This window comes from Panicum virgatum, chromosome 7K (assembly GCF_016808335.1).
Source record: "Panicum virgatum strain AP13 chromosome 7K, P.virgatum_v5, whole genome shotgun sequence".
NCBI lineage: Eukaryota > Viridiplantae > Streptophyta > Magnoliopsida > Poales > Poaceae > Panicum > Panicum virgatum.
Genome location: NC_053142.1, coordinates 31,050,037 through 31,072,086, shown reverse-complemented (window position 1 = coordinate 31,072,086; position 22,050 = coordinate 31,050,037). Strand labels below are relative to the sequence as shown.

The 22,050-nt window shown below is 45.2% G+C and overlaps 4 protein-coding genes and 1 non-coding gene across 6 annotated transcripts; 1 reads left to right on the top strand and 4 right to left on the bottom strand.

The window, feature by feature from the left end:
- Window positions 1-48: 48 nt before the first annotated feature.
- LOC120640917 (protein transport protein Sec24B-like) lies at window positions 49-7,456 on the bottom strand. The gene is made up of 14 exons (XM_039916852.1): window positions 7,055-7,456; window positions 6,888-6,959; window positions 6,240-6,293; window positions 5,958-6,130; window positions 5,662-5,848; window positions 5,371-5,510; window positions 5,145-5,299; window positions 4,436-4,517; window positions 4,229-4,344; window positions 2,995-3,087; window positions 2,573-2,696; window positions 1,541-1,812; window positions 725-936; window positions 49-627 (listed from the first exon to the last, which is right to left on the bottom strand). The coding sequence occupies exons 1-14, from the start codon at window positions 7,386-7,388 to the stop codon at window positions 416-418; spliced, it is 2,226 nt and encodes a 741-aa protein (XP_039772786.1). The 5' UTR covers window positions 7,389-7,456; the 3' UTR covers window positions 49-415.
- A 2,434-nt stretch (window positions 7,457-9,890) lies between these two features.
- LOC120640916 lies at window positions 9,891-11,714 on the bottom strand. The gene has a single exon (XM_039916851.1). The coding sequence runs from the start codon at window positions 11,520-11,522 to the stop codon at window positions 10,182-10,184; it is 1,341 nt and encodes a 446-aa protein (XP_039772785.1). The 5' UTR covers window positions 11,523-11,714; the 3' UTR covers window positions 9,891-10,181.
- Window positions 11,715-12,517: 803 nt separating this feature from the next.
- LOC120643017 (collagen alpha-2(I) chain-like) lies at window positions 12,518-13,775 on the bottom strand. Its single transcript, XM_039919558.1, has one exon. It carries the CDS (start codon window positions 13,711-13,713, stop codon window positions 12,886-12,888), a length of 828 nt encoding a protein of 275 aa, XP_039775492.1. The 5' UTR covers window positions 13,714-13,775; the 3' UTR covers window positions 12,518-12,885.
- A 610-nt stretch (window positions 13,776-14,385) lies between these two features.
- Window positions 14,386-14,457, top strand: TRNAC-GCA. The gene has a single exon. It is a non-coding gene; the product is annotated as a tRNA-Cys (tRNA).
- A 2,132-nt stretch (window positions 14,458-16,589) lies between these two features.
- LOC120640915 (kinetochore protein NUF2 homolog) lies at window positions 16,590-20,888 on the bottom strand. Of its 2 annotated transcripts, none has more exons than XM_039916849.1 (10): window positions 20,584-20,888; window positions 20,141-20,447; window positions 19,855-20,034; window positions 19,008-19,097; window positions 18,406-18,513; window positions 18,035-18,088; window positions 17,806-17,920; window positions 17,550-17,707; window positions 17,153-17,248; window positions 16,590-17,041 (listed from the first exon to the last, which is right to left on the bottom strand). In XM_039916849.1, exons 1-10 carry the CDS (start codon window positions 20,745-20,747, stop codon window positions 16,943-16,945), a joined length of 1,371 nt encoding a protein of 456 aa, XP_039772783.1. In that variant the 5' UTR covers window positions 20,748-20,888; the 3' UTR covers window positions 16,590-16,942. The 2 variants fall into 2 exon arrangements, with proteins under 2 accessions (XP_039772783.1, XP_039772784.1); XM_039916850.1 differs by having other exon boundaries at window positions 20,141-20,507; window positions 20,546-20,727.
- Window positions 20,889-22,050: the final 1,162 nt, after the last annotated feature.

The following is a 22,050-nucleotide window of genomic DNA, read 5'->3' as shown; positions in this document are numbered from 1 at the left end:
GCAATATACCTGAAAAAATCGGTAAATTGCATCGTCAAACACTGAAAATGACATCAAAAATGCATCGGGAGCAATCAACATGCAGTAACGAATACGAGCAAGATACAAAATACAGAGTATCTGAAACGACAGGCCTGAAGGGGTCGACAAGTGCTTTCGGTTCTAAGGCATTGTAGGCCTGTAGCCCAGCCTTGTTCATGCAGCCTAAATTCACCTAGCTCGTTAGAAAATCTGACAAAAAAAAGGCCTCCCAGGACACAAATATGGGCGCAAATGTCTTCTCGGTGACAACCAAAGCACTGCAACGCCAACGCTTGCTGTGCATGTTAAGATGATAAAGACTTCTGGCCGGCCTTGGTCGTCACTCGTACAGCATCATAGTTCATCTGATCGTGAAACAGGTGACATGGGTCCTTCATATGCCATGCTCTGCCACTTTGCTTGCAACCTCGTCAAGGAATGAGCTAAAACCTGTGGAACCAGATAAACGGGAGCCATCCAAGGTCTGGTCCTCAATAAGGTATGTCTCGAATTCTGTAGTGTCATCACGTGCTCCGTGAATGAACCTGAGTTTGGGTGTTATATTCCTTTCTTGCTTTAATCTGTCAATTGTTGATCTCAGTAGACCTGCCAACATCAGATTGTTTCATTGTTAGGATGCACATTGGTTGGATAATGACTTAGTGAGGTGCATGATGAATGAAAGGGATGCTGCTGCACTCACAGTCACGTGGAGGAGGAAAAGGGATTTCGCTACTAGCTGTAGGCGAGTAATACACCAGAAGATCTTTGTATGCATCAAGAAGAAATATTGAGCTCTCACTGGTGAAAACTGTACGACCTAGTGACTGGTGCACTTCTGCTTGTACATCAGGGGAAGAGTATGAAATCAAGGTCGGCAAAATTGCCTGCCGAAGTGAAGCTGGCTCCAGGGCACTGTCAGAAAAATAGATGTAAATAATATTGAATGCTCTAATGCCAACTGAAATCAAGTTAGATGTTCCCAAACTAACCAGCAGAAATTGGACAACCAAAACTAAGATGAGATGTGGGGGATATTAGAAAACAAAACAGTTAAATTTGGAATATTCAGTTTATAGTCAAATCAGTAGATCACTCACTGTGATCCACGAAAATTCTAATGTATGTACACTCAGGTTCAACTACGAGCCATGACTTAACTCAAGCTTCATGCATGCTGTTGTATCATATACAAACTTGCATGCAATGCCCTATATCATGTGCCTCCACATTTACAATGAGATGTATTTGATAAAACATGGTATCCAAATTGGGATATGTAACACCATACTTCCATAGCTCAATAAGAATAGAACAAGAGACCATGATTTTAGGTACTCCTAATTATTATGCAGTCCACAGGTGGATCTGATCATGGGTTCAAGAGCCTTGTTCTACTTAGAAACAATTACAAGCTCTCATCTATAAAAGATCTTTGAGCTCAACAAACTTCATCAAAATTTAATCTATGTATTGATCAATTCTAACAATTCAATCATATGAAGAAGACTCGTATTACCTGAAGAGGCATTGCAAATATGTCACGTAGTCTGGATTAATACGCTCGCTGTTGACTTGAAGCAGGGGGCTTAATAGAACAGCAAATACAAATCGTGACAGAGGCTGCAGTTGTGAACAGTGTGAGAAATTAACATCAATATCATACATCCCAGTACCACCTCCAGATGTAACATTCTTGTATGCTTTGTTGTACTGAGCAATGACAGCCACCAACCAATCTTCGAGCCACAGCCTTGTTTCTAGCACATCACTTAAAGAAGACAAAATAACCTGAAAAATGGACTCTGATCAGATCTGAAACAGAATGATATTCTGCCAATAACCCTTTTAGCATTTTAGATATATTTATATCTTGCTATAAACAGCTCAACATGAAATCAGGCTGTCACAAGACAGCATGTCCCATTCAGGATTGCATTTGGTAAATGTCTAAATGAGCTGATTTTAGAGAGAATTTGAACCATGATAGGATTTCTTATCTTGAATTATGTATAACTTACACTCTTTAGTCTTTACCATGACAGTCCAAATCCGATGAAGTCCAAAACTCTTGCATTAACACAAAATATGACAATTCATTTTTCAAATAGGGGAATTCAAAATTTGGTGGACCAAAGAAATTACAAATTTACAATGCAGCACTTGGTTATCGACTGTCCTCGGGCGGATCTAAAGGGGGGGCTAGGGGGGGTCAAGCCCCCCCTACCTCTCTAAGATCAATGGATACCCCCCTAAGCCCCCCCCCCCCCCCCCCCTCATTTTTGGGATGAAAGAATGAAGAGGAAGAGGGGAGGAAGAAGAGAAGGGGAGGAAGAAGAAAAGAGAGGAGATGACTGTCCTTGGTGGCAAAGTTTTTTCTCTGTGTATCACTTGCTCACAGCTTTTGACAACACACCCGCTTGCTACATACATAAATGCATCAAACTTTCTAACTATGGCCCGCATGCCCATTAATCAAAATTGTGTGATTAACAAACAAGTTTTGCATCAGACTTGTGCCGGATCAACAAAATATAGATAAAGGTTGTACCTGGTGTACCAGTATTGTCAAAACAGCATCTGGATCAACAAAATCATAAAGGTCCCAGATATTAGCAGTTGTGTTGTACTGGATAGTACGGACTCTTAGCCTCCTCTCCAACGAGTATTTAGGTCTGCAAGATATATTTATGTTACAAAAGATAACACCACCCTATTTTGGTGTACTGAATTTCTGCTAGAATCTCAAATCTCAAGCTACAATTAGAAAAGGTTTAACAAGCAAGTTGCGAACCAAGCATCAAAAAACCACAGAAACTTTTACTTTGTCTACACTGAAAGATGGACATCTCTCAGATAAGATTGAGAAGATTGCAGCATAATAATATTGACACTGAAGTGGTGACACCATAAAGTATACATGACAAAATACAGATACTTGAATGACTGATAAGAGGCTGTAAACAAATGTACCTGCTACCAGAATTTGGTGCACTTGATGTATCACCATTGTGCACAAGCACTGTGTACTTAAATGCGATTTGAAGAATAGGAGGCCTTGACTTCCTGCAGGCACAAAGAAAATGGTGGCCTAAGAATTTAGAACACATTTACAGAACAACTCGAACTGTTTAGCTAGCTGAACTTCTGAAGATTTACAGTTATCTTGTGTGACAGATGTAGTGGGCTACTAGCCATACCCATACCTGCCCAGCTAGCTGTTTACTTTCATATGTTAACTGTTGGAATTGGTTTCTAGAATAATAGTAATTGCAATTAATCGTTACAACATGTTTCTTAGACAATTGTCTCGTTTGTGGTAGATGTATATGCATATTATAGTTACTTAGGGTCCTCGTAGGAAATATCCTAAACAGACCAAAGTTACTCTGGGGATAACGGGCTGTCTTTCCCAAGAACCCACATGGATAGGAAGCTTTAGCACCTCGAGTATGCTGTCTTTATTAATTTGTAGACTCCTTTTAAATTCTAAATCTCAATTATAATAATGATGTCAAGACATCAAATAAAATGTTATATTATCTCATTCCACTCATTAGTTTGGAATCTTTATTTTTCTCTCTTTTCCTAAGATAATGTGTACTTTTATCCTCCTCAGATTAGTGATATCCCAAAAATGAGAAATTGTTACGAAATATTGTGTACAAAAAGATATCCAGAATATGCAAGAAATTATGTGCATGGTATGTAGGACATATGGAGAAGAAAGTGTGTGCCACTGTTGATAAACCAAACATGGCAATGTTTGCCTGCCAAAACTTTTTATGATTTGATAAGATTCAAAATACAAGACAGAGTTCAACCTCCCCCAATTTCAACTATGGATAAGGCCACAAGGGTAATGCAGACTTCATGATGGTTCATTATGGTGACAACAGCACGATTAAATGACACCTTGATAGCCTCAACAGAGGCTAGACATATGAAATCGATTAGGAATGGAACCGAGATAGGCTTAGGTCGATTGGCAGTTCCAGCCTTCTAGGCCATGCCAAATTGCCAACTAGTTGGGGAAAATCTGATACAGCAATCTAGAAAGTAAAAACAACTTGGGCACATGAGTTACTGCTAACAACCAAAGCAGCAGCACAATATAATTCCCTATGCCTGGGAGCATAGAATGAAATTCCATGCTATTGTAGTTGGAAATAAAACATATGAGCCTCAAAAATAGAATGCTTGTTACCTGGAAAATTGAGAATCCTTTTCAAACTCGAAGTCATAACTGTATGTAGCAAAAGAGTCACAGCAATTTATGTGTTGAACATACATGTATTGAGGATCTGGGAAGAAATGACCATACTGTTGAAATAAAAAAAATATAAACATATTAGCCACGGGTATATATGCGAAAGCTGATGTAAGTAATTCACACATCACTTGGAGTATTTACAGAATCAGCTATCTTGAATTGTGAAGATGTTCTCAATCGCATCACGCATCCAAATGCATATGGACGGCTCAACATCTTGTACCTGCAGAAAAAAGAAGATGCTTAGACTGCTGTGGTACTGCTTTGTAGCTACTTGTTTGATATAAAAGATTATTTGCTCTTATTCATTTTTAAAAATACAAGGACCTAGGAGAATCAAGAGTTTCCCATCCATGGTAGCATCAAAGTGATTTAGTGACGTCTTTTTGATGGGTGCAGGTCTGTCAGCCTTTCAACTTGGTTTCACCATTCCTTAATAAAAGTGGAATGGAGCCTTACATGCAATGAAATGTAAAGAGTATATAATAACCGGTGCGCATAAAGAATATGAATATAGCAAAACATATTCAGTATTTTATGCATTTGGGTGTCTATCTTATAGCATGAACATTTGGTTTGCGCACAACAAACATCAACTTTCACTGAACTATATGGGTTTATGAAATCCACCATAATCCATTACTAAAACATTGATGGCACAGTAAGATTTTTTATAGTCTGTTACTAGGGTTAGCTGTCCATTACAGCATAAAAAAGAATATCCTCAGCTACCCAGTAAATCTTATTAGACTATGTAGAGGAAACAATAAACCGTCTAAGTGTAATCTACTTAAGTCATGGTCTGACAGCTGAATGAATAGAGAAACATAAAGATGGTGGCTTTACTTACATATCTTGCGGAAGTGTTGATTCATCTGTACTTGAATACAGAAACAATGATCCACCACTCTCGACACTCAGAGCTTTCAGGGAAGTAAGATCAGTGTATTCATTTGTAATTGCAAAAAGGTCCACACACACACCTGCTTGAACAGCACTAGCAGCCTGTGATATGCCAATCAGATATATTCTAAAATATTCTTGTAGAATATTGACTAATCTTTACACGGAATTACCAGATTTTTGTAGAAGCTTGTCTGCTCCTGAAGGAATATATGATCAGCATCCCCTGCTGTATCGGCATTTTGTTCCTCACTTGTATCCAGTTGGCCAGCCCCATAGTTTGGTGGACCAGATAAAAACGCAAATATCCTAGCTGTTCTTGAAATTATCAGGATAATGAGTTATAGTGGAAGACGAGATCGTTATAGTGGAAGACGAGATCAAGTGCAGAAGACCGACACAAGTATAGCCTTCAAGAAGTCTTGGAACAAAACGACATTAGTGTGGTCAAGTCATTAACTTACCGAGCTCAAATGCATTTCCATATTCTGAAGCTAGGTAATTGACAAGAACATCCAACGCTACACCAAAACCACGGGTATGATGTAATGCATGATCCTGTCCTTCAGCTGCATTTGCTGCTACATCCCAGGAAGACATTGGTTTAATTGTTTCAAGTGCTTCAATTATGCGATCTTTGCAACTATCAATCTGTTAGGATGTAACTTCACATTAGCACATACAGGAGAGACGAACATTCTGGGACCACAAGCCAGAGACAATGAGGAGAAAACTGTAGTTGACAGCACAATATACATACAGGAGCCAAAAATGAACAAAGGGGCATGATATCTTCAAGGTCAATTGGTAAGGCGCCATCAGAATCAGGAGGGATGAACACATTCTTCACAATAGGTATTGGACCTTGGACATCATACAATCCTATCTTACTGCTAAATGTCAAGAGTCCAAATAATGATCCTGGTGAAAGAGCTGCATGGGATCAAAAGGTCAGTGTGATAGTATATATAGCTTTATGAAACTCCCGAGTATTATGCACTCAACAAACATTAGCTCCAAAAACTTAAGGATGGCGACTCACCTTCCAGAGCTGCTTGTAGAGCACTTTTGACTAGCTCCAAAAACTCCTCTGAAGCTAAAATGCAATATGAACAAACAAAGCATCAGAAACTAAAAAGAAAGCACACAAGGTCTGGGAATAAACTCACAGGTGGCTACTCTCGAATATATATTTACAGGAAACTTAGAGATTCATTCAGCAGATAGAAAAATGCAGCTTAAGCCTCCTAGCTTAACAAATTGAGATTAGACATTTGATTGCCTACAAGCACCAATAGTTAGGCAGTATCTTGATGGAAAATAGATTCCACCAATCAAAGGGAATTCTGGAACTTGTGTTCACCATAGTTCTGCAATGATGCTTTCTTTTCTTACAATTAAAAGCAAACATTACACAACTGTAAGTAATATAAACAGGAAGCCCATGGTATTATCAATCACTAATAGGCTGAGCACAGTAGGAATCAACTAGTGTCCAATCTATGATGACCCTCTTCAGACACGCAATCTATATTCATGCTGGACCACAATGGACTAAATTCAACGCATGACTACTGGTCCATTGCCGTATTTTTCGACAGGGACAAAGTTGTGTGCGCCTATCAGTTATCACTAAAATTTGGTGCTAGAACCAAACATGAACAGCTTGGGATGAACCGCGAGATCTTACAGGACAAGTCGATCGCCGCCACGTACACGGGTGTCGGAGCTGCCGCTGCCGCTGCCGCCTCGCCCTCCTCCCCTGCAAAAAAGTCCACCACCACCACCACCAACTCATCGCACACCGCACCGGACCGCACGGCGCTGCGTCCAATCAGAAAGGCGAGAGACGCGTACCCTGGAGCAGGAGGTCGACGAACGCGGAGCGCGTCTCGGGCGGGTCGTGGGCGCCGTCGCGGGCGTACCGCGCGGCGGCGTCGGCGGGCATGTCGTTCTCCCCGCCGCAGACGGCGCAGGTCCAGGACCAGCGGTCGAGCGGGCAGAGCAGGCTGAAGTAGGCGAAGCAGGACTGGCAGCGCGGGAGGAGGTGGCCCTCGTCGCCGGCGGCCGGCGGGGAGCCGCGCTCGTCGGCGGCGGAGAAGGGCGTGACGGCGACGCCCCACGGCATGCCGCAGGAGGCGTGGAGAGTGGGATCGGAGGGGAAGCAGCCGAGGCTCGCGCGCACCGCCATTGCCGCCGCGCGGATTCGGGGCTCGGATCTGGTGACTGACGAGAGATCTCAGGCAGGCTGTCGTGTGACGAATGCTTTGGGTGGTTTAACCCGTGGGCTTTGTCTGTGCTGGACTGGGCTGTGCTGCAGGCCGCTGCAACGGATCACGAGCGTCTATTGTTATCCTGACGGCCGAGATGAAATAAGAATGTGGCATTTTTCAAGAAAAAAAAGAAATAAAGGATGTGGTAGCATATGTGCCAACCCAATTACCTCTTTTGTAATGAAAAAGAAACTATATGGTACTTTGGACACCTTTAAATCAAAAAAAAAATTGATCTCTTGCTAGGAGTTAGTGAGGATTTGCACGTAGTTGTGATGATCGACTTTGAACTCAAACGAGTTGACACTTTTGAACAATTAAATGCGATTATTAACACCGAGTTACCTGGATTTTTGTATCTTTCTATACCTGGCGTATCAATTTAGAGAGGCAGCCAATTATTGTTACAATTAAATTGCTCGTAGCAAAGGAAAAGAAGATATGGAAAAATTGAGAAACATAATCGTGGTGAGGAACTTATGACTCCTATACTAAGGTAACTTATGAGAGGACATTATTCGTATTAAATTGCTTGTGGCAAAATGAAAAAGAATACATGTGCGCAAGAGCAAATCTAGAGTACATGTATGTATTAGTATCCTGTGACACCAATAATCTGGAGCAACAACCATCACATTACAATAGATGCAAAGATTGCTACTTAGTGACACCAATGGATCAATTTCCTGGATCCGCCCCTACACGTGTGAGAACGAAAAATATGAAAATGATGATGGAAAAAATACTGCTCAGGACAGACCCATGTCCTATGTTGCGGGAACTTTCGTATCTATTATTATAAGGTACCTTAGAAGCAGATATAAAAGAGTAGCACCACTACATGTCTAAATGTCTAAAGTAAATATGTTGCTAGTTGCACAACGACAACTTGTCCATACGAGGCTAAGATGGTAAACATAAAAAGCAATAATTCTACGACAATATCCTAGGTGAATACGTTACTAGTTGCATGGGACAACTCCAGCGTACATGCATGTGGCTAAGTTGGCAAACGTAAAAATAACGATTCAAATAATATTTAGAATAAATGCACTACTATTTGCATGGGAAACTTAGTTGGCAAACGTAAAATAGTCAGGGGCAAAACTATGTAGGGAGGAGTGGGTGCCAATGCACCCACGAAAAGAAAATCAAAAACACTTGTTTCAATCAAATAATCTATATGCGTCCTTTAGAGCAACCTAGAGCTAATGGTGCACCCCTGCCCCGTCTTCGCTCTAGCTTCGTCCCTGCTCATGTGCTTGCATGTTATTAAGGCAACAAAATATAGTAGTTTTGCAATATATATCTAGAGTGAATGTATTACTCATTGTATGGAACATCTTATGTGCACGCATATAGCTTAAGTGATAAATATAAAATAAAAGTTGGCATGGTGAATGCCTTACTAGTAGTTTTCAAAAAAGACGAATGTCTTACTATAGTTGCCAGGAAAACAGTTTGTGTACATGAAAATTTCCAGCACATATATCTAAGATGAATGTATTATTGGTTGCAAGGGAGAAAACTTATTTTGTGCTAAGATGATTCCTAAAATTGAATTTCTACACATAATGTATTTGTTGTGTTGTAGGGGTGAAAGCATTACAGTGCGATCATTGACATATACCCCCTATGAAAAAGAAAAGGAAAGTGCCATTATGCTCGTTTGACGCAAAGTCATGATGCAAAACTTTCTCAGCTTCGCCATTCTTCAGTTTTCTGTTAGAAGAATAAAAATGAGCTTAATCCTAGGATGACAGCAAAAAAGGAGTTCAACCCAAGCTGACTATGATATACTGTAAACTATTTCATATTTGGATGTGAACTTGTGGTATGCGTCACCTGTCTTTTGTATTAGTCAGTACCCATAGATTTGATATGTCAAGATCCATGTTCAGATGCGAGTCAGATATGAAAGGGAGTAAGATTTGTGCTGCAAACATACTCCCTCCGTTCCAAATTATAAGTCATTCCAAAAATCTTGGAGAGTCAAACCATCTCAAAGTTTGACCAAAATTATATAGAGAAATACAAAGATTTATGACATCAAATAGATATACTATGAAAATATAGCTAACAAAAAATCTAATAATACTTAATTGGTATCATAAATATTATTATCTTGTTTGGTCAAACTTGAAAAACTTTGACTCTCCAAGATTCTTGGAATGACTTATAATTTGGAACGGAGAGAGTATTTATTTGTTTTGTTCCAATGCCCGAATCTCAAATGCGCAGGTGTCCACTTTGCAAATTTGTGCTCAAGTACTTCTCCCAGCAAATTTCAGGACACGATTGCAAACAATTGCTTTGTTTGTGTTCATTTCTCTTTGTGTGTCAGTCAGAACAACGGGGCTGCATTTTTTGCATTTCAGTACTGTTTAGGTGCTGTTTCAGTTAACAGCGGGCAACTCAAATGGAAGGAGAATTGACATTGGAGCACTTATATCTCAAATAATCAACACAGAGTGAATGAGAAGCAATTAAGTTACATTATGAATACAAATTAGGGAATTAAACTACATACGAAACAATATGAATCAGTCCATATTACAATCTCAGCCGTTGCCGAGAGCAACAAGCACTTCGCATCGCAAAATCGAAACCAGCCGGGTAGACAGGCAGATCAACCCAATGCAACACAACAAGCTTCCACACCACCAATCGCCGCCGCATCCACCCCCAAACAACCCATCTCGCAGAGCGATTCAGGAGCAGCAGATCGGGCACCGGACGAGGCCGTTCTCGTTGCACTCGCCGCACTGGACCGTCTCCTTGTGCTCGGCGTCGAGCACCTTGCGGCTGCCGTTGCAGTCGCGGCACATGACGAAGCGCACGCCGGCGCAGCCCGCGCACCAGACCCGCGCCCGGGGCAGGCCCTCCAGCAGCGCCTTCAGCTTCCCCTCCTCCTCCAGCTTGGCCACCTCGGCGGCGCCGCCGACGTGCCTGCCGCGGACGAACACGGCGGGCACGCGCACCTCCCGCCCGCCCAGCAGCCGCCGCAGCTCCTCGCGGTAGCCCGAGTCCATGGATACGTCCCGCTCGATCACCTTCACGTCGTGGGCCTCGATCGCCGCGCGCGCCGCGTTGCACTCCTCGAAGGTCCGGCGGATGCCGCGGAGCGTGGTGGTGTAGAGGACGACCGCGTCGGCGCCCCCCGGCGGGCACTTGTTGCCATCGGCCACGATCGCCGGCGGCGCCGCCTTCGGGTGCCGGGGCTTCTCGGACCCGACCATCCGCTTGATGTGGGCGCCTTCCTCCGACAGCTCGCGCTCGATGGACGCCAGCAGCTCCGGGTCGAACAGCGGGCTCAGGCTGCGCCGCGACGACGACATGCCGCCGCCGGTCTCGGCGGCGCCGGGCTTGCGGGCGATCCGGGCGCTCCCCGGGGAGAACCTCCTGGACGCCATCGACAGCTTGGAGTTGTCGATGGAGTTGTACGGCCGGAGCACCCTGTCGCCGTCGACGTCGCCGGGCTTCTCCTTGTTGCCGCCGTTGCTGCTGCCGTTGTTCCCGGAGCAGCGCTGGAGCGGGGTGTTCTCCTTCCCCGGCGTGTTCTTCCGCCTCGCCGCCGACCTCTTGGGCGACGGCAGGGCCATGGCGAGGACCCTGGCCGGCGACCACCGGCCCGGCTTGGACGGCTTCCTCGCCGGCGACCCGGCCGCCGCGGCGTCGGCGCCTTCCTCCAGCCCGGCCATGATCTCCCACGCGTTGATCACCTCCAGGCCGGCCTCCGGCTTCCCCGCCGCCGCCGGCTTCTTGTCGGCGGCCGGGACGACGAGCGGCGGCGGGCGCATGCTGGCGCGCTTCCACTCCTTGCTTATCGGCTTGTCCTGCGGCACCGGCGGCGGCTGCTGCTGCTCCTCCTCCTGCTTCTCTTCGGGAGCAGCGGCAGGCGCGGCGGCGGCGCCGTGCTTCGGGTGGAGGTCGAGGACGCCGTAGGTGGTGGACGTGAGGGAGACGACGTGGTCGACGCGGCCGCGCACCGTGGCGCGCCCGCCGTCGCCGCCGGGCCCCGGCGGGAGGAGCTTCGAGGAGATGCACCCCATCGGCTCCCTCCCTCTCGCTCGCTCGGCCTGCCCCTGCTCTCGCCCCTCTTCTCGCCCCTCTGCCGCGGCGGGGCTTTCGCTTTCGCTTTCGCTTTGTCGGCCAGAGTGTGTACGCTTGACCGGCCCGGGGGAGTGGCCGTTTTGAGGGGTTTGAACTGTGCAACGGTCATGGGGGAGGAGGCTGCTGGAGATGTCGGTTTCTTTTTTCCCATTTGATTTTTTTTCCTCGTGCGGGTGGGTGGGCGATGCGGGCGGGGTTCATCCCAACGGTCGGCTCCGGCGCACGGTGGGTGGTGGGTCCGTGGGTGCGGCCGTGCGGGCGAGCGGGATGCAGGAGGGAGGCGCGCCGACCGAGAAAAGGTTGCGCGGCCCGCGTCAGGCTGGCCCCGTATCCGTTGGATGATGATTGGATCGTTAACCTCTCTTGTTTGATATGTGGGCTGGTTTTCTCTGGGGTTTCTTGTTTGGGCTTTTTTAATCTCGCGTGCGAGCCCGTAAAGTTTAACACAACCTTTTGCGGTTGTCGTTTCTCAGGAAAACCTTTCTTTTCCAGGTTTTTATGAGCGTTTCATTTGTTGTCAAGCGCCCAAACCTTTTCAATTTTTCAGGTCACAAGCGCCCAATCTTGAGAATTGAGATAGATAGGAAGACTGAATTCCAACTGACAAGTATACGCCTATGGTGTTGTTTGATTCCTGGGATTTTTTTTAACTTCCTGCCACATCAAAAGAAATCTTACTATTTTGGAGTATTAAATAAAATATGTTTATAATTTTTTTTTGACAGAGTGCTAATTCGCGAGACGAATCTAATGATCCTAATTAATCCGTAATTTATTACAATGATGCTACAGTAACCATCCGCTAATCATGGATTAGTATACCTCATTAGATTCGTCTCGCAGTTTAGCCCTCGGATTCTGCAGTTATTTTTATAATTAACCTTTATTTAATATTTCTAAATACTAAGATTTTTTTATGTGATATAGACTAAAGTTTAGCTTTTGAAATCAAACAACCTCTGCATAGGACAGAAAATCAGCTCCAAGATGCTACAGTGGTGAAGCCCGTTTACATACACGTGCAGCTCCACCAAAGGATCCCTAGTTGAGCAAGACCGAAGTCCAATGTCAACACACAAACCCAACATTTACAGAAAATAAACGCGAACACAAGGCACGAGATGCAGCTTGCAAACAAGCACAAAGCTCAGCCACACAGCCACACGCGACAGTAGAACGGGCAGAAGCAGGTCCGAGGAGTAGGCTGTGCATCGGCGACCGTGGTCCTTGCCTCCTTGGACGCAGTACAAGGCTGTGCCCGTGCAGAGCCTCTGGAACTGGAAGCGCGGGCGCGGCACACATTCAAACCGAGCCCCGTCCTTCGGCGTCGGCGGCCAAGGTCTCCGTCCACCGCCGCGAAGCGAGGCGCTTCACGTCTCCCAGCCCGGCCACCGCCCGCGGCGGCGAGAGGACGGCGGCAGGCGGTGGCTCCGGCGCCGCGGCAGCCTTCGGACTCGACTCGCTCGCACCCGATTCGCCGCCTTCACCAGGAGGATCGCTGTTGCGGCATAGCCCGCGCAGCGCGGCCGCCACGCTCGCCCAGCACCCGCCCCGCTCCTCTCCTTCCCCTTGCTTATTAGTATTACCGGGCGGCGCCGCGGCGCCGCCCCGCGACTCCGGCAGCACGGCCCCGAAGCAGGACACCTTCGGGGACACGGGCTCCGGCCCCGCGGCCTCGCTGGCGAAGACTCTGGCCCCGGCCGCCGGCCGGCGCCCGCGGCGCTCCTTGGCGTTGGCGACCACCTTGCCGGCCGCGGCGGGCAGGACGCCGATGATGACGACGGCGGCGGCTTTGCTGGCTGTGGTGCCTGGCAACCTCCTCGATTCCGCCCTCGGCGCGCCCTGCATGCGCGCCGCCGCCTCCGCGGCCGCCTTGGGGTTGGAGCTGCCCTTGGTGGACGCGTCCCGCCGCAGCGCCGCGCAGAGCAGCTCGGCCAGGCCGTTCCCGCCCCGCAGCGGGATCAGCACCGACTCCGCCGGGGCGTCGTCCCCGTCGTCGTCGTCGGTACGGGCGCTCGCGCTCGCATTGCCGCCGCGCTGGGCGGCGGAGGCCGGGGCCGTCTCGCACACGGACCCGCCGCGGCCGCGGGCACCGACGCAGAAGACGTGGTCCAGATCTAGCTGCGGCATTTGCTAATGCTGGCTGCTCACGAGTGACTGGTAAGCGAGGAGCAGAGCTGGAGCGGGAGCGGGCTCGGTCTTAAAGTGGGCGACGCGCCAAAGGCGTGGAGGTTTTGAAAAATGCTTTGGGAGCACGGTGGGCGTTGAAAGTGCCGTTGGATTTGGAAGGTTGAGTAGTTGAGTAAGTGATGAGGCCAAGGGAGATTTGGAGGCTAATGACGGGTTTCTTGCGGTGCTTTGTGGCTAATTGGCTTTGTGCCAAATGTAGTTTCCCGTTCATCCAACACGGATGGTGCCACAACAACCTAGTGTGCATGTGCAGTACCGTCCCTGAACAGTCTCCTACTAGTAACTGCCACCTGTACCTCAAATTATAATTCATTTTAACTTTTCTATATATATATATATTGCCATACATCTTAGAGGTACACTATATCTAAATACATAGAAAAACTATATATATATATATATATATATAAACAAGTTTAAAACGAATTGTAATTTGGGACGGAGCGAGCAGTTACTAGACACACGTTGGCGTGTGATGATGTTTCTGCTTCTCACTCTCTGTTCGGCTCGTTCATTTTTGCGCACCGAGACTTGTCAAGTTCTTCATTCCAACTCTCTTGCAGTCAGTCAGTCAGTCAACTTGAAAATTCTCGGTAACCTTTCAGAATCTAAGGGTCCATAGCTCAGTGGTAGAGCAATTGACTGCAGATCAATAGGTCTCCGGTTCGAACCCGGATGGGCCCTCAGTGTTCGGAGGTTTTTTGTAGTCCTGTGGATTTTAGAGATGCTGTCAGAGATGTCTTGCTCAGTGTTCGGAGGTTTTTTGTAGTCCTGTGGATTTTAGAGATGCTGTCAGAGATGTCTTGGCCCCGTTTGGTTTTCATCTAGCACAAGTAGCACACAACTCCCAAGAAAAGAATCTTGCTTGCATGAAGCACTAAACAAAGTTTATTTGCAAAACCCTTTTACAGATGGGTGTAACTTTTCGAGATGAATCTAATGACTGTAATTAATCGATAATTGGCTACAGTTATGCTACAGTAACCATCATCTAATCACACGGTCAAAGGCCTCATTAGGTTCGTCTCGCGAAGTAGTACAGCGCTGTGGAGTTAGTTTTGTAAATTACCTTTATTTAGTACCCCTAATTATTGGTCAAAGTTTTTGTGCTAATTGTGCTAGGCCAAACCAAACAGGGCCCTTGCTCACCGGGTTCAGTAGAAGTTCAGGGCAGGGTTTGTCCTGTGCTTAAGGAATTGAAATTGAAGATGGATTAGTAGGTGCAAAAGGATCTACTCTCTTGAGCTCTGCTTGAAAACATGTGAAAACGAATGTAAAGTGGAAAATTCACGAGCCAAAAGAATGGGACTACTACTTATAGAAGTCGACATGGAATCAGATTACGATTCCATAAGCACAGTTCTTGATTCGAGAGAAAATAATAATACAGACACGGACATCTCAAGAAGTAGGCCATGGAGATGGTTTTTTCTTTTAACGTTTGCAATGTGCACTTTGAAGGCACTTGTTTGGAAAACATTGTTCTTCGCGTTCGCGACGGGCTTTCAACGAGATAAGCAGAATAATTCCGCCGAACGTCTCGCGACGGCGGTGTGAAGTTCGAAGAAATGAACTGCCCGCCCACGATTCCAAAAAGCAGTCGCAAAGCTGCGTTCGCCAAAACAAGTCACAGAAACAGGGCCTTAATCGAGGAAATTTATTCATATTTCTAGCATGACAAGATTCGTAGAGTAAAAACTTGGACTTAAAGTTCACCAGAGCCAAGAAATGCGCCAAAGATGAAAAGAAACAGGCATGTTTTTACTATGTGTACAGGGGCAAGGTTGCTAACGTTGACACTGGCAATAATTAACACACTGAATACCATTTCACTAACAACTCTTTGAAGCATCAGTCTGACAAACGTGGTACATCACAAAACAAAATGACTGAAAATTCCTGTTTGCAGCATGACTTACTCAACTTTTTGGCAAGGAAAATTCTAGCAGCAAAGGAAAATTAATCGATGATTGGCTACAGTTATGCTACAGTAACCATCATCTAATCACACGGTCAAAGGCCTCATTAGGTTCGTCTCGCGAAGTAGTACAGCGCTGTGGAGTTAGTTTTGTAAATTACCTTTATTTAGTACCCCTAATTATTGGTCAAAGTTTTTGTGCTAATTGTGCTAGGCCAAACCAAACAGGGCCCTTGCTCACCGGGTTCAGTAGAAGTTCAGGGCAGGGTTTGTCCTGTGCTTAAGGAATTGAAATTGAAGATGGATTAGTAGGTGCAAAAGGATCTACTCTCTTGAGCTCTGCTTGAAAACATGTGAAAACGAATGTAAAGTGGAAAATTCACGAGCCAAAAGAATGGGACTACTACTTATAGAAGTCGACATGGAATCAGATTACGATTCCATAAGCACAGTTCTTGATTCGAGAGAAAATAATAATACAGACACGGACATCTCAAGAAGTAGGCCATGGAGATGGTTTTTTCTTTTAACGTTTGCAATGTGCACTTTGAAGGCACTTGTTTGGAAAACATTGTTCTTCGCGTTCGCGACGGGCTTTCAACGAGATAAGCAGAATAATTCCGCCGAACGTCTCGCGACGGCGGTGTGAAGTTCGAAGAAATGAACTGCCCGCCCACGATTCCAAAAAGCAGTCGCAAAGCTGCGTTCGCCAAAACAAGTCACAGAAACAGGGCCTTAATCGAGGAAATTTATTCATATTTCTAGCATGACAAGATTCGTAGAGTAAAAACTTGGACTTAAAGTTCACCAGAGCCAAGAAATGCGCCAAAGATGAAAAGAAACAGGCATGTTTTTACTATGTGTACAGGGGCAAGGTTGCTAACGTTGACACTGGCAATAATTAACACACTGAATACCATTTCACTAACAACTCTTTGAAGCATCAGTCTGACAAACGTGGTACATCACAAAACAAAATGACTGAAAATTCCTGTTTGCAGCATGACTTACTCAACTTTTTGGCAAGGAAAATTCTAGCAGCAAAGCAAAAACACAGATCACCTAGGTTATGCTTGTGATGATTGAGAGCAGCAGGAGGAGCAATGTACGAGGAATGGCTAGAGCAGCGTGGATCGAGGTGCAAATGTTGTCCAAAATCCAGTCCAGGTAATCAGCTATATACACAAGGGGAGCACTAGCTCAATTACGACATATACATCCATCATTCCATGCGACCATGCCACAAGGGTACTAGCTGTCACATAAAGTGAGACACTGGCCCATAATGGTCATATTCGCTTCGTCAACTTCGTTGACAGAACATTCGATGCCATCCATGTACAGGTTAGCCTGGAGAAAGATTTGGTTATGTCAGCAGCCAACCTCACGTAAACAAGTGCTCCTTATGGACTAGGAGTATCTTTTTAGGAAATCAAAATACCCTTCTAGCTAGGGACGTACCGTCTCGCAAACTTGCTCAAACTTGGCAAAGATTTCCTCTCGTTTTTTCCTGCCAGCAACTTCTACCGCATCAGCTTGGGAGTATAAATCAGTAGCCTGTGTTGTTGACAGATAGGCGGACAGCATGTTAGCAATTCTGAAAGAGGAACGATAAAATAAATAAACAAACAGGATGACAGAAGCCTACAGGCTTTGGTAATCAAGTGCTAGATGAATGGTTAGCCTGTTTCTTTTTTCTACCTTCTAGATTTATAGAGCCTACAGCTACTAATCAACCTCCAAGGTATCACCAAAGGTAATATGTAAAGCAGTAAGCATTGGATGTAGCAACTCATGCAACGTAATTTCGAAAGGATTCTAATTTCAACAGCCGAACAAATCAGGAGAAAAGCCTCACCTTTGCAACTTTCTCCTCAGTTTCCCTTTCCCTATCTGCAAGGCACTTAAGTTCTGATTCAACTTCAGATTTCAGTGCAGCCATCTTCTTTTTATTCTCTCCGATTCTTTGGTCCCTTTCTTTCTCCTTTGACTTGAGACGGTCCTCAGTTTCATGTACTAATCGCAAAATGTTCGAGCAAAGTGATGTGGTGAGGATATCTGAACTAAGAACTGGCTGAACAGCACTCTAGCAATACAAAATTAGAAGTAAAAACCTTTTGATTGCCATTCATCAGCTTTAATACGAAGGGTCTTCATCTCTAAACTGTGATCACTAATCTTGGCTTTGAGTGCTTTAACCTCCTTCTCAGAAGCTTTAGCAGCAGTGCTCTAGCAGGTACGATATATTTTGTACATTCATTGTTAGACCAATATGACTAAAGCGCGCGCGGGGGGGGGGGGGGGGGGGTGGATGATACAATAAAGGTTCACAGCTACTCATACCGTTTCATATAGAGCATCGATTTTAGAGAGGTGCCTTGATAGTTTCTCACAGACCTGCAAAACAAAGATACTTATCATGCAACCGCATCAATGGAGTATCAAGCAATAAGAAAGGTGAAACCCCACATGAACAATAAATGTCAAATGATTCTTCTGATTTGAGCAAGGCCCATCAGTAGAAGTAGAAAACAGCGATCTGAAGTTGCGTGGACAACTGAAAGGGAACTCAAGAGGACCAGAAGACACTATTTTGCTAGCACGTGATCTGTAACTTTTATAAGAAATTAGAGCAAATTCCACTATAAGATTGTAACAAGTGTGAGAAATTGTTGTGCCAATGGGCATCAAAAAGTGTCCATCATAAAGAGTACCTTTGTATACATCTCAAGAGTATTGTTTTTGTCCTGGACTTTATGCATTGCCATCTTCTCCAAGGTCTTTAACTCATCACGGACTCCTTTGTTCTCCTCAAGGTTTTTCTTCAATAGAAAAAAATATCCATAGTTACTATACCAGCTTGCACAAGTTGCAGATTAGCTGATTGAAGTACATAGTTCTGATCCATCAATTTGACATCGTATGCACATCGAAAAGACAGGAATAGCACATAAAGAAATGAGCGCCGGTAACTCTATAGAAAAATGCACATTTTCTAAACGAATGCAAGAAACAAACTAGAGCATCCTGTGATGCTTGCTCTAGAAGTAAAACAAATAATTCATGCACAGTCACAGTGAACCGTCAAGTGATAAGGTCAATCTGACAGCTGAAAGAATGGAAACATCCTTACTAGTCAATCAGTAAGGAAAACCATGGCATGCAGTAATACCATGGAAAGTAATTCTGGACCTACAGGATTCCTTCAATTGATGGAATCTTCAGGGTTTTAGCATAGTGATTCCAACAAAAATATATCAGTTTCCTGATGAACTTTATGCCTGCCACAAAACATTAAAAAAACGAAATGGCCTACCTGAAACTTTTCTGGGGACTGAACAATTTTGGCTAATAGCTTTGAATTTTCTTGGGAATGTTTCATCAACTGGAAATCAGTTCGGGACATCTGTCAACAAAAAAAAAAAGCTGTGAATATAACATTATGAAGTGTTACTTTGTATAGAGCACCAACAATTCCAGTTTAATTTGACGAGCCAATGTCCATATATGAAGAGTAAAGTGGATGCAGCTAAATACCAATTATTATTTTGGAAGAAATGTCAGCACCCACTCCACCCAGTTGCTGATTAAAAATTTGAATGTCTTCTGATTATGCTGGATGGAGACTACCAAACGGTAGCTCACAATCAGCTATGCACTCACGTAATCCAAAACTACAGGTGCTAGATCAAGTAACTCCTTCAACCTAGATGCCTGGAACTGAGTCTAGGACAAATAAAACCTACTAATCTCAACATAATTTGTTGCATTGTTGGTATTGAACAGAACTCTTGACCATACGACTTATCAGCTAATTTCATCAGGAACTCATACTACTTCCTAATTGCCCATGTTGTTGGCGCAGACATAATATAACAGGTTTGGTTACATGGGTAACAATTTATTGACAGAAACTATCAACAATACCCACAAATAATGCAGTGGCTAATAACAAACTGCTGAGTGTTGTAATTAAGGCAGCAAGCTAGAAGTGAGAAGATTATTACTGACAGTGGCCAGCCAAAACAGGTTGGTAACTCGCAGGAGGCTCAAAATTGTTTTAGCATCGATCACACGTAGCATAAGAATAACAAAATATCAAGGAAATCCCAAGCACCGTCTAATAAAGGGAGAAAAAGGCAACACAGGACAGGAATCCGCACCTTGGCAAGGATCCCCTCTTTCTTTTCATCTATTGATTTTGCTCTGCTTCGCAGCGCCATCTGCTTTGTATTGTATTCTTGTATGTTCTGCTTGAGGGCGTTGACCTCTGCCTGCAACTGCTGGACTGCAGGCTCGTCCATCTGCTCCTTGTACGCATGATCCTCTTTCACCTTCTGAAGCTGCATGAGGGGGAAAAGGAAAATACCCGTAGAGAGGAACTTCAATAATTTCCCCAGGCAGAGAAAGGCAGAAAGCGCGAAGAAGAAGCAAGGACGAGAAGGAGACCTCGGCGATCCTAGCCCTGGCATCCGGGAGCTCCTCAACGCCGGAGAACTCCTCTACGATGGGGTTGAGGAGGGCGATCTTCTCGTACCTGAAGTTGAGGTAGTTGATGATGGCGCTGAGGATGAGGACGACGCGGCGCGGTTCGGGGCGGATGAAGTCGCGCAACGTGAGGCCCCTGAAGCTGATGGACTCAAGGACGTCCCGCGCCCTCCGGTAAATGCGCCTAACGTCTAGGGCGCCCATGTGGTGCTCCGGGTTGTCGAGCTTCTGCAGCACGTCGAACCCTAGCTGGTCGTCGGGGTCGTCGCTGCAGAGCGAAATGCAAACCCAGATCCAGGTGAGAGAGAGAGAGAGAGAGAGAGAGAGAGAGAGAGAGAGAGAGAGAGAGAGAGAGAGAGAGAGAGGCGCAGCGGAGGGCGAGGGCTAGAGCGGCGGGGACTTACCCGACGACGGTGAGGAAGAGGGAGAGGACGCCGAGGAGGAGGTCGGGCTGCGGGGAGGCGATGTCCTCGGCGCGGAGGTTGGCGGTGGGCGCGATGCTGAAGGTGTGCAGCCCCTCCGCGAGCTGCGCTGGCGTCATCTCCGGGAAGGAGAAAGTGGACGCCATGTCCTCCGCGGCGGGCGGTGGGAGAGCGGCGGCGGCGAATCGGCGGCGGGCGGTGGGGACAGCGGCGGCGGCGGCGGCGGTTTTGGTTCCCCTCGCTGCTTGGTTCGGGTGGCGGCGCGGTTCAAACACCACCTCGCCTGTCGGCCGTCGCTGCTTGGGTCCTTGTCGTAGGGATTGGCTGGCATTGACGAACCGGCCCAGGAGCGGTATGGGGGTGAAATCGGCCCAGTACCGGCTTATGGGCGGGCCTCATGGGTGGTCGAGAATTCTTAGACCTATTTTGGTTCCAAATAAATCACCTGCTTATAAGTCAAGTGACTTAAAACGAGCGATTTATAAGTTAAAGGTGTTTAGTTGTTAAGCGACTTAAAATGTATGGGCCCCACGCGGAAAAGGAGTACTTATAAGTTTTAAGTTGGGGTTGGGGTGGAGCTACTTAAAACTTATAAGTTGAAGTGACTTATAAATTAGGGTTGTTTGGCAAATTAAGTCACTTTTTTCAGTTTTTAATTTATAAGTAGGTGACTTATTTGGAACCAAATAGAACCTTATATATCTTTCGGAAGATTTTTTTTCAACACATTTTTCACTGTTTGAGATTTGTACACTGTATTATTTAAAGGCTGAAATCATATCTGGAGAGAAGTGCTCACGGCATGCGTGAACTGCACCTGCGGAGCGGTCTCACATAGCCGCAAGTGGGTGGGATGGTAAACGAACTCAAACTTCAAATGTTGTTTGGTCTTAAACTATGCCTCCAATTGTGAATCCGTTTGAATCACGGTATTTATCATAATTAATGCAACAAAATGAGATCCAATATGTTATCAAAAATTTTCTATTTTAATATTTCAACATTTCAATAAACTAATTCAACATTTTGAATATATCATTTCAACATCTATAATATACCGGTTCAATATTTTTTGAAAAAGTGTTGAAATTTTTCAAAAATGTTGATCCAGTTATAACAATAATGTTGAATCTGCTAGACCGCTACTACACGCTAGAAAAAAAACTAAAAGGAAGTATAAATAAGAAATCAAAGTTACATGCATGAGCTGATGACTAGCATGACTGACAATCTCCGTTCGTTGCTGCAACAAAATTAAGCGTATAGCCCGCGCATTTGCAAGGCTAGTATTGAAAATTAAAAAATGTGCATGTCGTTGTATCATTACTTAAAGGTTATACTATTTTTTTATCATACATCATCATCTTTATTATCGTAAATTATGTCTTATTGTTGATTAAAACAATCAACTATGATCTACCTATAATAACAATTTGATTTGTTGAGCTT